Here is a 13,823-nt window from a genome sequence, read left to right as displayed (position 1 = left end):
GCAATGTAGTTTTTATTCTATGTTAATCAGCAGCTTTGACTCATAAATTGTATGTAGAACAACAGTGGGGTCCCATGAGAGTTTGGGTGAAAAACAGGATCTTCCAGGCATGTCCAGAGGATAAGCAATGGGAGTGATACTGTCGTCCTTGATCAGGTTGCTGTTTCTGAGCACCCTGGGGCTTGTGACAAACCCAAATCAAGGATGCTGCTTCTCCAGGATTTCTCCATTTTCCTGTGTTTGCATGCCAAGGATTTGCTTTCAGGGTAGCCAAATACAAAATGCATGTGAAGACCAGAGAACACCGCTGCAGTGTTGGCACGGGATGCTGCCAGGGAAGGGCCAGGCCCGCCCCGGAGCAGCTTCTTCCCTTGCCGTAGGCATAGTGCTCCAAGTCAGCCTTGTGAATCCTGAATGACAGGAACTGGGTGGGACTGGGTCATAATTCTCTACCTCAAAACCTTACAACCTTACTGTTTGTGCAGTCACAGCCGCCCCAGCTCGGCAGAAGATAATTTTGGTGAAGAGCTAAGCCAAACTTTCAAGCTGAAGGAGCCTAAATACAGCACGTGTCACCCATTGACCTCAAAGGGCTTGGCAATCTAGGTCAGTACCACTCTCTTTACTTTGTAGATGGGAAAACAGGTGAAACAAAGCTACAGAAAAGGGAAATGATTTCCTGGAGATCACACGGCAGTTTGGATCAGGGAACTAGGGCATGAATCTCCTGTGCCCAGACCTGCTCTCCTAGGTACTGTGTGACTTTGACAGTTATTCCAGGGGAGCTGGTTGTCTCCATCATTTTGGCTGACACTTCTCCCCCCCACAGCACCTCTTAATACTAAGCAAGGACTTATAGTGCCTAAACAGAGGTAGAAGAGTACAACTTTGGAATACCATCTTGCAGCAACTGTGTGTAGCTCTGTACATACCCAATTAGGAACTAAAATGTGAACTGCATGTTTGAATTATGCCGTGTGCTGTGTTGATGACGTCTTTTCATTTTCTGGCTATTTCCATGTAAACCTCTCCCAGGCAAGTTCCTAGTAGACTTCCTGGAGCCTCTGGCACTCTCCCTCCCCAAATAAATTGTTAATGAGAAAGTGAATACTTCTATATCCATGTTCTCCTCTATGATGCAAAACAGAATTTGTTGAAACAGTCACTTTATTTTCCTCCATCATCTTGGTATACTTGCCACTTCTGTTTAAATGGTAAATAGTGTGATAACAAAGCCAAACAAGCAAACAACAAAAAAATCCCAAATCCCTGAAAAAGTTGTGTCCACAAAGCTGCTTCCCATAAATTATTCCCATTTGTTTGGAACTCCTACTAGACAACAAAGAAATTACTCCACAGGGTTGTTATAGCTGTTCTTTATAGCTGAGCCATACTGTAATGAATGTTGGTCTTCTCTCCACCAGATAGGAGTGACCTGAAGATGAAACCCTCTGCCACCTATGAGCTGTTAGTGGACGGTATTGGGCCATGGGACTTCACTGGCAGTTTTGTTCCTTGTGAGCTGCTACTTGTTGGAGAGGATGCCTACCCTATACTTGTGAGCTCTAAGAAGCAGGTTCTGATTGCCGTTTCACAGTATGGGAAGGGCCGGATGGTCGTTGTTTCCCATGAAGGAATCTTGAAGGACTCCAACTTTTCCCAGTTCCTCAGAAATGCTGTGGAGTGGCTCAAGCCCTCGCCCGAGGCCCTGGTTGGGGTCCATCCTCATTTGGATTCCCTCTCCCAGCTGCTGCTCCAGGCTGGCACCAAAGTACAGGCTGGGGCAGAGCTCAGCTGCTCCCTGGGGGTGTACTGTATGGACGCCTATGACAGCACACAGGCGAAAGACCTGGTTGGCTTTGTAAAGGGGGGTGGAGGGCTGCTCATTGGAGGCCAAGCCTGGTACTGGGCTAGTCAACATGGCAAGGAGAAGGTGCTGTTTGAATTCCCTGGGAACCAGGTGACCAGCGTGGCTGGCGTGTACTTCACAGGAAACGCAGTGGAGAAAGGCATCTTCAAAGTCTCCAAGAAAATTCCTAAGATCCCATTAATTGTCCCGTGAGTATCTCAGTTGCTCTCTATTTAAACAACTGATCAGGCTGTGCAGGTGAGGTGTTTATAGAAGAGTCGTGAGGTTAGAGATGAGGATGATGGTGAATGCTGGTTCTTTAATAGCCAGGATGGGATGCAATTGTCTTCCAATTCAAGGGGGACCTTCGTGCTGTTTGCAGTCAGAAAGAATGGTGTCTTTGATTGCTTCCAGGGCAGCTGGGCCAGGCCCGGGGAATTCATTCAAGGGGAAGGAAATGAGGGGAGCCATCTTTTAGAGCAGTCTGCCTGACCAAGTGTGCCTGAGCGCAACACACAGCAACATGGGGACAGGAGGAGGAACTCCTCTCTCTCTCCTCACACGTGTGCACATTCAGAACAACCTTCCCACAGTTCAAAACCAGGCTGGAGATGGAGCATCAGGCCAGCCCTCTGGGCCAGGCTGTGGCTGGCAGCTGCTAAACCTGTTTGGCCTGTTACCTGCAGAAACTCATCTTCTGCAAGTGAAACCCCGGGGCTGGTGCAGAGCTGAGGAGGCGGGCTGGGTGCCAGCTCCCTTCTCAGCTTCTGACACAGGCTGTGGGCAAGAAATCTCCATACTCCCAGTTTGTTTGGAATTCCAGCCTGGCCCTTTGGATCCTGGAGCCGCAGGTGTAAAACTCAGGGCTGTTGTGGCTCGTATCTCACAGCCGACCAGGCAGTGGAGTCCTGGGCATTGCTCTGCTGTCTTTCTCTACCTCCCCTTGCCAGTGGGTGTGCCAGGCTGTGCCTCCGGCCACTCTCTGCTGAGTTACACAGGGCGAAATGGGTTCTCTGAGGAGCATGAGTGCTGCTGCGCTTCCTCTGTGTGGCAGCTTCATTTCACTGCAGTGAAAGCTGCAACAATTACAATAAAATTCCCTGCAAGTCTTTTCCTTGCAGTCTTTTCCTTGTGGATATACAATACTAAATTTCTAATATTTTCAAACAAATAATTGGATTTGATACTTTCTGGATGTTTAATTTGTTTTTCAATAAAGGTAGTAGAAAGCTCTGCTGTTGAATTCAGTGAATTGCTTAGGACACAGCTAACAAATGAAGTTACTTAATTAAAATTTGCCGATTGATTACTGTTCCCACCTGCATTGCGCAGGCATGTTCCCACTGCCTCATGCACAGTGCATGGAAGAGGGGGGGGGAGAATTCAGCAGAGAAAAATTACATAGCAATTATCAAGAATTTAAATGGTAACTAACGGTGAATGACACCTTGTTTAGGGTGCTTTTGTGCTGGTTTTGATTGGATCCAGAGCCACAGAGAAATTTAGGTACCTAATTTCTGTGCAACAGATCAGCTCCATGCATCTGGTCCTTCCTGCTGGCTTTGTTTAACCCACAGAGAATTAGACTGCAGTCCAGGGCAGGTGCTGTGCCATATGCCTGGCATATACTCTGTGTGACAAAGGGTCTCAGTGAGGTAATAACCAAAGAAGAGCTGCAGATTTCATTCCTGTCCTATGGGCGTGCAGAAGGGCAGCATCATTTCTTCTTGAGTTGGCTGCAATGGCCACATAACAACAGATTCTTTCCAGGTGTTGGGGGAAAACTGTGTTTGGCAGAACCAGGAGAAAGTGTCAAAAAGGCAAATGAGAGTAATTCAACGTGTCTTTCTCCACAGTGACATACAGGAGTTATATGGAAATAGCAGAGATAAGAGGGCCTTGCGCAGTATAATCTCTTTATATTGTGGTGACCAACTAGTGGTAATGTGAGGACTATGTGTTAGGGCCTTGATTTAACTTCAAGTCAGTCCTCATTTGTCTAGCTGTGCGTCTGCCTGTCCATCTAGCCCACCTGGCCTAGCTATCCTTCCTTCAGTTCTCAGCAGTGGCAGAGGCTGGGAGAGAAGACACAGAGAAATCTTTTGGGCTTTCCTAGTTGATAATGACTCAGGTGGGGTAAATGGAGAAAAGTTTCTGTTACAGGAGATGTGCCAATGCCCACATCATCTGCAGTTTAAACCTGCAGTTTAAAAAGTACGAAAGATCATCTGATTTTTGAGTTTCTGCAATGTATTTAGATTTTCTAGCTGCTCTTCAAAGTCAGAGGCCTAGAAACTTCCTTTTGACCTCTTCTTTCTCTCCTTTTTTTAAATGAGTGCTGAAATTCTTACAGATTTGCTTGGCTGCAAAAACTGAGGCTTTAAAAGGAGCAAAATGAGGTATTGGTGGATTTTTATTTTTTTTAAATGAAAGAACTGACAACGTGATGTAGTAGGATGAGGGAGGAAGAAGAGAGGCAGGGGTGGACAAGGTGGCCTTTTGTGCAAAGGATCTGGGACGGAGGCTGACCTGGACCTCTCTTGGTTCTGCAGGCACCAGGCCAACCTCAGCCTTGATGCTGAGTGTCTCCTGCGTGGTGTGTCGGAGCTGGATTTGGTGACGGGGGGCGCGCCCTCCATCTTGCTGGTGCACGGTGTACTCTCCTTCCCGCTCTGCCTGGACAGCTCGCACCGCTGCCTCTTAGCTGCGGCACGCTACGGCCAAGGCCGTGTCGTGGTGGCCACCCACGAGAGCCAGCTGTTCTCCCCAAAGCTGGCCAGATTCCTGCTCAATGCTGTCCGCTGGCTGGATGCTGGGAGAAAGGGGCTGGTGGGTGTGGATGCCAGCCTGAAGAAGCTGTGTAGCCTCCTCTCTCGGGAAGAGGTGAAGTCGCAGGTGTCGCAGCTGACGGGCGACATCAGCGTCTACTGCTGCTCTTCGTACAGCGACAGAGAGGCCGAGAGGGTTCACGCTTTCGTGGCGGAGGGAGGCGGCCTACTGATTGGGGGCCAGGCCTGGTACTGGGCTTCCCAGAACCACGGCAAAGCTGCTGTGGCACAATATCCTGGCAACAAAATCCTGAACCGCTTTGGGCTGAGCATCCTGGGGCAGAGCGTCCAGGCAGCGAAGCTCCCGGCCGTGGGGTCAGAGGAGCACTACCACTTCCGCAGGGCGCTCGCTCTTTTCAACGGGCACGTAGACAAGCGTGAGGAGCTCAAGGGCCCCTTGAAGGACTGGCTGCGAAGGCTAGCGCAAGACTGCGCTGCCTTTCTGCACATCCCGGCCCACGACTGCCCGGCGTATGCCTCGCTCCACCGCATCCTGACCAAAGTGCTTCAGAGAAGTGGGATCCCGCAGGTCAGCGGGCACTGCCCTGTCAAGAGCAACTCCAAAGAGGCAGTCCTTCTCTGCATGGCGACCGAGCTGTCCCTCACCATGACGGACAGTGCAGCCCTAGTGCAGAAGTCTGCCGCTGGGGTCTGTGCCCCCCCCATCACTGTGGAAATTGATGGCACAAACCCAGGTGAGGAGTGTATCTCCCTTCCTCTTGAGGCATCCTGTCGCTGGGTCGGCGGGGCGCCTGTCCTCGGTGTGCATGTGTCTGCGTACGTCTGAACATGGGCTTTCCTGTAACTTCAGTCAGCTAGAAGTGGGAATTCCTGTGGGCCCCAGCTTGTGCTGGACCAGTCAGTAAGGTAAAATGTGACGTCACTGTCAGGCTGTTATTTAGGACATGTTTTATGACCATTACAACTTCAACTGTGTTTAATACCACCACAGTATCCACCTCTTATGAGGACTTTAGGGTAAGAGGATCCGAGTGGAGGAGGTGTTGAGGTTTTGGTTTCTTTTTTTTCTTATTATTTTTAAAAGATACTAGTAAACACATTTAAGCTTGGCATTTCCAGAAGTTCAAATTTGAGTGGAGTTGCTTGCTTGCTAATGGTATGATGATCTTGTTCACGCTGCTACCCCATTGCTTTAAAACTGCATTTCTGACAGGTTGGGTAAAACGTGAGACAGTTCTGTGTGTGTAGAGCAAGGGAAAAGAAAAGGATGGAAGATTCTTCTGTTGCAGCTTGAAATTTCCAGAATCTGTAACATCAGGCCAAAGAAGTGCTTGACTGTTTAGGACTCTGTTCTCTTACCTTTTAGGTAAGACAGCCTGGAGGAGTACAGGACTCTACCTCCCTGAAGGCCACACAGCAGTTATAACATTCCCTTGCCTGGTGGTCAGTGCTGGTCTGAAGGTAAGCTGTCTCTAGTTTGGCTTCTGTTTACACCGATATATTTGTCAGATCAGCACTCAAAAATAGCACGGAGAAGGGTTTTCTCCTTACTGGTTTTGCTGCCTTTTCAGTCCTTTCCTACTGCTGCCACCCTGTGGCACTTTCAAAGCATTGTCATAATTTTTCGCCTTGTCTCCCACTCTCTTCTGTTGCATTCCTCGTATTTCTGTGTGCTAGCGGGATAACTGAGTGTTGCTGCTGCCTGAAGGCAGCTGTATTTGTTTTGTTATCGTGCAAAGAGAACTGATCAAGGTGATTTTCAGGCCCAAGATAAGTACTTGGACCCTTCTATGCACCAAACTTGGTTCTGTTTCTCCAGATCTCTCATAAGGTACTTTCACAGCACTGTCACTATTGCTCATGTAGATGTACCCAGATCAGTTGTAAACTAGTTACTTGGGATCCTGTTGTCTGCAAAGTACAAAGCAAATGAATGCTTACCTGCTTGGATGTTTTTTGCAGTGAGCTCCCTGCAGCTGAAATGTAAAGTTAACTCAGGTGTTTCTGTCTGATCCTGCAGCCACATGCTGTCTGTTTTACTGTATGAGGACCAAGGAAGAGGCACAATAAAAGGAGCCAGAAGTGATCACATCTCTCCAGCTTATATGTTATAGGATGTGGCTTTGATGCTGGTGAGGGTGAAGGAATGATCAATGCAAGTACAGTGCAGTGAAAAAGTCACTGCAGTACCCTGAACTGCTGATGAAGGATGTAGCTGAATGAGAGTATAGCTGTTAGACTGTCTGAAACAGGGATAGCACTGAACTTCGCCAGCTTTTTTCACTGTATTTACTGCTTCTGGTCATCACAGGCTGAAAACTTGAACTAGGCTGGAGTCAGAAGGCTGCTTCTGTGTGCGTGCCCTGCAGGGACAGTGCTGCAGCAGACAGCTCAGGGTGTTGTGGTAGGTCTTCCACGTCACACTTGGAGCCCTTTGACCAGCTGTTCCTACCCTTCTGTTTGCCAGGTGCAGATTGGGTGTCACACGGATGACCTCTCTCACGCCACAGAGCTGAAACGGGCCCCGGTGGTAATACGTACCTGTGATATCGCCTGTCAGAAACAGTCTGTTTCCTGCCTCTGGGGTGGCCTTATTTATGTCGTAGTACCAGCAAAGAGTGTCCTGGGGAAAGTGCCCATCACGGTGGAAGGGGCAGTCAGAGCTCCTTTCTTCAGGCTTGGTAGGTTTGTTTATCTTGGTGCCTTTCTCCTTACTGTGGCTCACAGATGCTGCTATCCCTGTGACTGAAAGGAAAGATGGTCCTGTGCTTAGGAACGTCTTAGAAATGCCTGGGTTTAGGAATACCCAGATTTAGTTTCCTTGTTTTGTTGTCCTCTGGGATTCTGGGTAAGTAAGTCACTTAGTCACTCTGTGCTTGCTACGTGACAGGAGGTAGGTGAAGGACCTGTCACAAAATGGGCAGGGTTTGTCCAAACCAACATTTCTTGGAGGTTGGAGTTGTCATTTCTGATGGAATCCATTGTGTTGGAGGGAGACAGAGTGACCTCTGCCACGACAAAGGTTGCCCTGCTCTCTGCTTGCTTTACTGTGTCCCCATATGGCCATCTCCAGTCCCTACAGTAAATATCTGCTGAATTTTCCATGTTTCTGTCAGTTTCTCTTCTCTTCCTGTATGCAATTTCTTTTTGCTCTTCTGTCAAACTAAACAAAACTAGGGTTGTTACACAAAACAGCACATGTCCACTGGAGAAGAAGAAATGAGACCGTCAAGAGACACTGGAGAGACCTGATGCTTCTTGTTCTCAGATGGAAAACAGGGATCTGTTCTTGCTATGCTACAACTCTGGTATATGCCAGTCCTTTTCTGTCTGTTTCCCATCCATTAAAGAGCCTGAGGAGACTTCCCAAGTGCAGGATGAGGCTTAACTAGTTAACAGCCACCGCCCCCAGTCATACAACTACCACACATACTGTTTTCCAAGAGAATTTCATGACTGTGGTCTCTTTCTCCAGCTTGACCTCTGGGAGCATGCTCAAAAGTCAGAGCTGTGCCTAACCGATCTTCTGTGTTGTTGATGTAGGGGAGACCTGTGAAAGCCAGTGGAAGGCCTGTATCCGGCACTACCCTGCACCCTGGGCAGAACTGGCTGTTGAGAATCTCATCCTGACAGTGCCGTCTGACAGCATCCGTCACATGGAGAACCCACAGCCGCTGCTGACCCTGTGGAATGAGATCATGGTGGCAATAAGCAAATTGGCAGCCATACCAACAAAATTCCCAAGGCCAGAGAGGATTGTAACAGATGTCCAGATCTCATATGGTAGGTACATTGCCATATGGCCTTGTCAAGCACTAAGAGATAAGTGGCCTCTAGCAGCAATGTCTATTTCTTCAAGGTTATTTTGCTAAAACCAGACTGGGAACATGTGTAAGGTGTTAAATGACTACAACCCTTGCATAATTGTGAGCTACTCCATCAGGACAGAAATGTGGTAAGGAAGGGCTTAAAAAAACGTATTGACCCTTTCAGATGCCTCCCTCACCTCAAAACTGGTGTTGTCTCACTCAGCTGTTCTTCTGCCTGGGTTTGTTGAGAGGCAGAGCTGCTGACTGCAGTGGCTTTGACTCATGTAGTTACTCATTCTCCCTCCTGAATGCACTGCAGAGCCAGTACAGCTGGGAGAGAGCGACCTGATTTCTACTTTTTTCCTGCCTCAGCCACAGGACTGTTCTCATGCATTCAGTGACAATTGTTAAACCTGTGTGTACCCACCTGCTGGAGATGGGCTCCACAAAGGTTATTGTGGGCAAAGCTTAGCCTGAAAAGTTGTGTGTCTGAGATGATAGCAATGGAGAAGTAGAACTGTTATCACTGTCGAAGCTCACGAGTGTGTAGTTTTGCAGCTGATGCTTCCCCACCTCCACTTTTCCAGTTGTGAACTGAGTGCATTTGATCTAGAGTCAAACTATATGGTAAATGTGGAACTTTGCAATACAAGTTTTGTTCAGCTGTTTTTCAAAATAGACTGGTTAAATTCTTTATCCCACAATGAGACAAGGGCTTAGCATAAACCCTGATGTCCTAACCCTTTGCTAAGCCACATGGAAAGAATTTGTTGCACATCTTGGGAGTGTTAAGTTCTGCTATCCTGAGCAAATGCCAGTTAAAAAGATCATAATCTGCAGACATAAAATTCCCTTCTGTTTTGGGTGGACTAAATGGTTTCACTCACATTTCTGGACGTGAACTTTTTGGGTGCCAGTGGCTGCTAAATGCATGTATCCCTCTTATTAAAAAAGAGGGAGCTCAAGATCTTAAATAGTTCCTGCAGGAAGGGAGTTGCCATTCATGTTCCCCAACTTGGGTAGTCTACAAGCTTAGTGTTCAGTCAAAGCCAGCTGTGTAGGCTCCCTTTGTAGTGAGTGTAAAGGGCTGCTTATCCCCTGCTACAATAGCTGTTTGAGTTCAGGGACGTGACTCTTGTATGAAGTTTTGGGAGTCTTCAAGAAGAAGGACAAATTAGGGATGGAGACACCAAGTAGGCATAAGTAAAATCCCTTGCAGTGCAATATTCTTGCCTAGCGTGATGCTGGGAAGTTGTTTATAGAATAGGTATCCTGTGAGTTTAAGAACAGGCTTAAGCACGACAAGTTTTGCAGCCCTTAAGCATGACAATCTATGACTTCCATGTGTCTCATCCACACTGCTGACCACTGGAGTGCAGACCTGCAGTATCCACACTCTACCTATGAGGCTCAAGCTCTGCCAGGGTGCTGAATCACATTGTTGCATGGTTGGGTTAGCATCAACTGTGCTCAGTTTGTGAGAATTCAGGTGTATTCTGGGCAATAGTCAGGCTTTTTCCCTCATCCTAAAATCTCAACCTCAGTCCAACCGTGAGTGTATGCTATGTATAAAAAGGGAAAGCAGTCAAAAGTGTGCTTGACTGATAGTTCAGTACTACCTTTACGCTGCTTATTTGACTATTTGTTAGGGTGAAACTTACAGTATTTCCTTATCTCACAAAGGGAAAAATTTGTCATTCATGGTAATACAATGTGGCTTCTGAGATGGAGGAAAGGCACTAAAGAAATGAAAAAAAATACAGTCATTTATGTCTAAAATGCACTGGGTTGAATACTTACGATGTGCGTTGGTACCTGTCTTTCCTGCAGGCTGGATGCATGCTGGCTATCCCATCATGGGCCACCTAGATTCAGTGAAGGAGATGTTAGACATGAAGCACATGCAAACTACTGGTCTTTGGGGTCCTGTCCATGAGCTGGGACACAATCAACAGCAGCAAGCATGGGAGTTTCCCCCTCATACCACAGAGGCCACCTGCAACCTCTGGTCTGTCTATGTTCATGAGAATGTGCTGGGGATCCCCAGGCATCAGGCCCATCAGGCACTTAGGTCACAGTGTCGGGCAGAAAGGATAAGAGAGTATCTGAAGAAAGGCGCTCAACTAAAGGACTGGGTGGTGTGGACTGCTCTGGAGACATACCTGCAGGTAACTGAGAAAAGCGGGTGTATTAGTGCAGTCAGTGAAGCCTGTGTCAGAAGGATGTCTGCAGCTTGGTGACTCTAGCTGTCATGCTTTGTAAGTGTTTGCTTACAATTTGGATTCATCTTCGGTCCAGAAAGCACCTGAGGGGTGTACAGACAGAGTGTCTAATGCTGATGTCTCCTGAAAACCTTCCTTTGCCAAACTTGGGTTTAGCCACTCGGGGAGAGAGCTTAGTGCAATATACTAATCTTTCTCCCTAGAAGAGAAACAGGAACTGCTTCTTGTTATACAGCATGGGAAAAGGATGATCAAACTTGGGCACAGCTCTTTAATCTGCTGCAGATTTCCTGTGGGACATTGGGCTAGTTGACAAAAGAAGCCTTGGCATTGTAAAGTGTCATTGTAAAGGAAACAGACAGTTTTCACTGTAGACATGTTGTGACAAGGAGTTGGGAAGCGTCTGGGATGGATACTTGAACTCAGGGTCCGGGAGATGCTCCTGCATTCTACAGTTCAGACATAACCTAACATGGTGTGGAGCCTCCTCGGGTATAAACTGGCTTACTGCTTTTGACCTGGCACAAGAGCAGACCTCTTCATCTTCCACTCAGCCTCCTCATGGCTCTCCAGCCTTCTCACAAAAAGATACTGCCTAGTCTGTAGCTAGTTTCAGCTCCAGAGTTTCCATATCAATAGGGGATTATCGAAGGTAGATAACATGCCTGTTTGTTCTGTCTAATGTAGAAGTGCTGTCTCCTGCTTAGCTGTTCCAGCATGATGGAGGATTTGTGGGATGCAATTTAGTGTCAATCTGTTTAGTATCAGAAAGTGAGATGCAGGTCATGGCTTGGTATAGAGCTGTGGACATTGAGTAGACATTCTGCATCCTGTCATGCTGTTCCAAGTCAGCTCTTCATATTAACCTCATCTTGAGCAACTATGTAGGTTTTCCATCCCTCTTTAAACTCATTACTCATGCAACAGCAGTTTTTCTATCCGAATCCCTTTTGTTCTTATTCCTAGCCAAAGCATGCCCTGCTCACAATCTCTCCTTCCTGTTTTCTGATTACTCCTTGTTCTCCTGCCCTCTTTCTGTCTAGGTTTTCTATCAGTGTCCTCTTTGATGCTTTTTCACTGCACAAGAAGCTTTCCTCTGCCCAAAGCAGCAGCTTGTGTAGTAGTTTGCTGATATTTCTGGCTGCTCCCAATGCATCTTTCATCTCTGTTTTAGAAGGCCAGTGTAATGGGAAGGTGTATTTTTCTGTACTCTAGTGCTGTAAGTTATGCTTTGAAGCCTGAAAGTTGGATGCCTTCATCTAACTTGACATTCATTCTAAAAGACACTGCAGAAACCTATGGAATTTTCTATTGCTTGTAACACAGGAATAATGCCAGTGAAATGAGAACTTCATTGTTTTTACACTATATTCTTCTCCATCAGTTGCAGGAAGGGTTTGGTTGGGACCCCTTCATCCACCTCTTCTCTGATTACCAGAAAATGTCCACCACCCCAAAAGACAACCCTTCTAAGATGAACTTGTGGGCACAGAAGTTTTCTCAGCAGGTGAACAAGAACTTGGCTCCATTTTTTACAGCCTGGGGATGGCCTATCAAGAAAGAACTGTCTCTGGAACTGTCCTCTTTACCCAGCTGGAAAGAGGACCCAATGAGATCCTATAGACCATGAGGGAAAAATACCTAAACCTTGATTTTCATATTAGCTATGGCCTATCTTTTTCTCTTTGTGAGCTGCATGATAGCTCACTGGGTGCTTAGCTTTACACCAAATTCTTTAGCTTCTTGCTGTCAATGGAGGTCAACCCCAATAGAAATTCAACAGAAACTTGTGTGCAGATCAGCAACCACCTAAGTGATCTTCTGAAGGGTTAAAAAACAAATGAGCTTTGTTCTGTGTTCTTTGCCTCAGGAGGAATGTAATTCTGAGTCAATTTAGTTGCCACAGAACCTTTCTCTGACGAAATGGAAGCTTTCAGGGTGGAGCAGTCACTGGAGTGGTCTCAAGGACAATACCAATAGAATATGGATCTTTAAAGCAAATAGTAGCCTCCACAATGTTGTATTCTTCAGTTATTTTCTCAGTAACAGGAGATTTTCACTATGGTTTTGGTTACCTTAAAATCCCTAATTTTTAATCGCTCTGAGTATGCAGAACTTCCACACCTACTATCATGAAAGTGACCTTACAATGCTTATATACAGCTTATATAATACATAGCTGATACTGAAATGCTGTAGATTTCTTCCTATGTTTGTATTACTGTGTGGCCCAGCTTTATGCGAGTAAGTCAGTTGTAAGTTGTAGCTGTCACTCTTACCATAGCATGACAGCAAGATACATGCTGTGCAAGATGGGAGAGTGGAAACAAAGAGGTGACTTGATTGTAGTCAGTAATGGTTTAACTCATCAAAGTCATCAAAGGTTAAAAAATAGGTGCTGACATGATAGCATGAGGGAGCAGAGAGGAGGAGGACAACAAACAGTTCATCAAGAGAGAGGACCAGCCTTTTCCAAGGAGCAACAGAAGTTAATGTTTCTCCCACCTCATTCATAATTGCTTGGCTATTATGGGGGCTGGCAGGCATCTTAATGCTTAGCCTAATAGCATACCAGTCCTAACCCATTCCTGGTGTATCAGCGATAAATAAAACAATCAATGTGGACTTGCAGGTTGTGTATGTGGTCCTACTTTCATGTCTCTATGCCCAGTTAAAAAAGCCTAAATAGAAGTGACCCAAAGATTTATTACAGCAGCTTTACATTTTTGTTCTGGCTCAGATGTGGTTCTGATTTCCCTGTGATTCAATGACCTAATACTTTGCTTTGTCTTTCAAACTTTCCTTCCATTCTTGTTCACTACTAGTATGAGTTGTCCTTCCAATAAAATAAATGCAGAGGCTAATCATAACTTAGACAGTGTTTCAGTACTGGTTTGGTCCTGGTTTGGAGATTCAGAAGAAAATTTACATCGTATAAATATTTAGATCTGACCCTACCTACAAAGCAGATTTCACCCTTAATGAGTTTATGAATAAAAGTTGAGTTCATGTCCATTAAAAAAAATGCTCAAAATATTATCAGTTCTGTTACCTACGTATGGCAGGATCTATTCTTTTTTTTCATGAATGGCACAACAAAATGGATCTTGAAATGTTTTAGAGAAAAAAAAAGAGAAATGAAAAGGTGATGGGT

At 46.2% G+C, this 13,823-nt stretch overlaps 1 protein-coding gene across 1 annotated transcript; it reads left to right on the top strand.

Annotated features, from left to right (window-relative positions):
• The first annotated feature begins 514 nt into the window (after nucleotides 1-514).
• On the top strand, nucleotides 515-13,264 carry LOC104836685 (protein FAM115C-like). The gene is made up of 8 exons (XM_010575398.1): nucleotides 515-606; nucleotides 1,425-2,058; nucleotides 4,402-5,372; nucleotides 6,005-6,099; nucleotides 7,106-7,319; nucleotides 8,182-8,421; nucleotides 10,278-10,615; nucleotides 12,054-13,264. Exons 2-8 carry the CDS (start codon nucleotides 1,442-1,444, stop codon nucleotides 12,297-12,299), a joined length of 2,721 nt encoding a protein of 906 aa, XP_010573700.1. The 5' UTR covers nucleotides 515-606; nucleotides 1,425-1,441; the 3' UTR covers nucleotides 12,300-13,264.
• The last annotated feature ends 559 nt before the right edge of the window (nucleotides 13,265-13,823 follow it).

This window comes from Haliaeetus leucocephalus, unplaced genomic scaffold (genome assembly GCF_000737465.1).
Source record: "Haliaeetus leucocephalus isolate CR32 unplaced genomic scaffold, Haliaeetus_leucocephalus-4.0 Scaffold473, whole genome shotgun sequence".
NCBI classification, from domain to species: domain Eukaryota; kingdom Metazoa; phylum Chordata; class Aves; order Accipitriformes; family Accipitridae; genus Haliaeetus; species Haliaeetus leucocephalus.
This window is presented reverse-complemented; position numbering and strand designations above follow the sequence as displayed.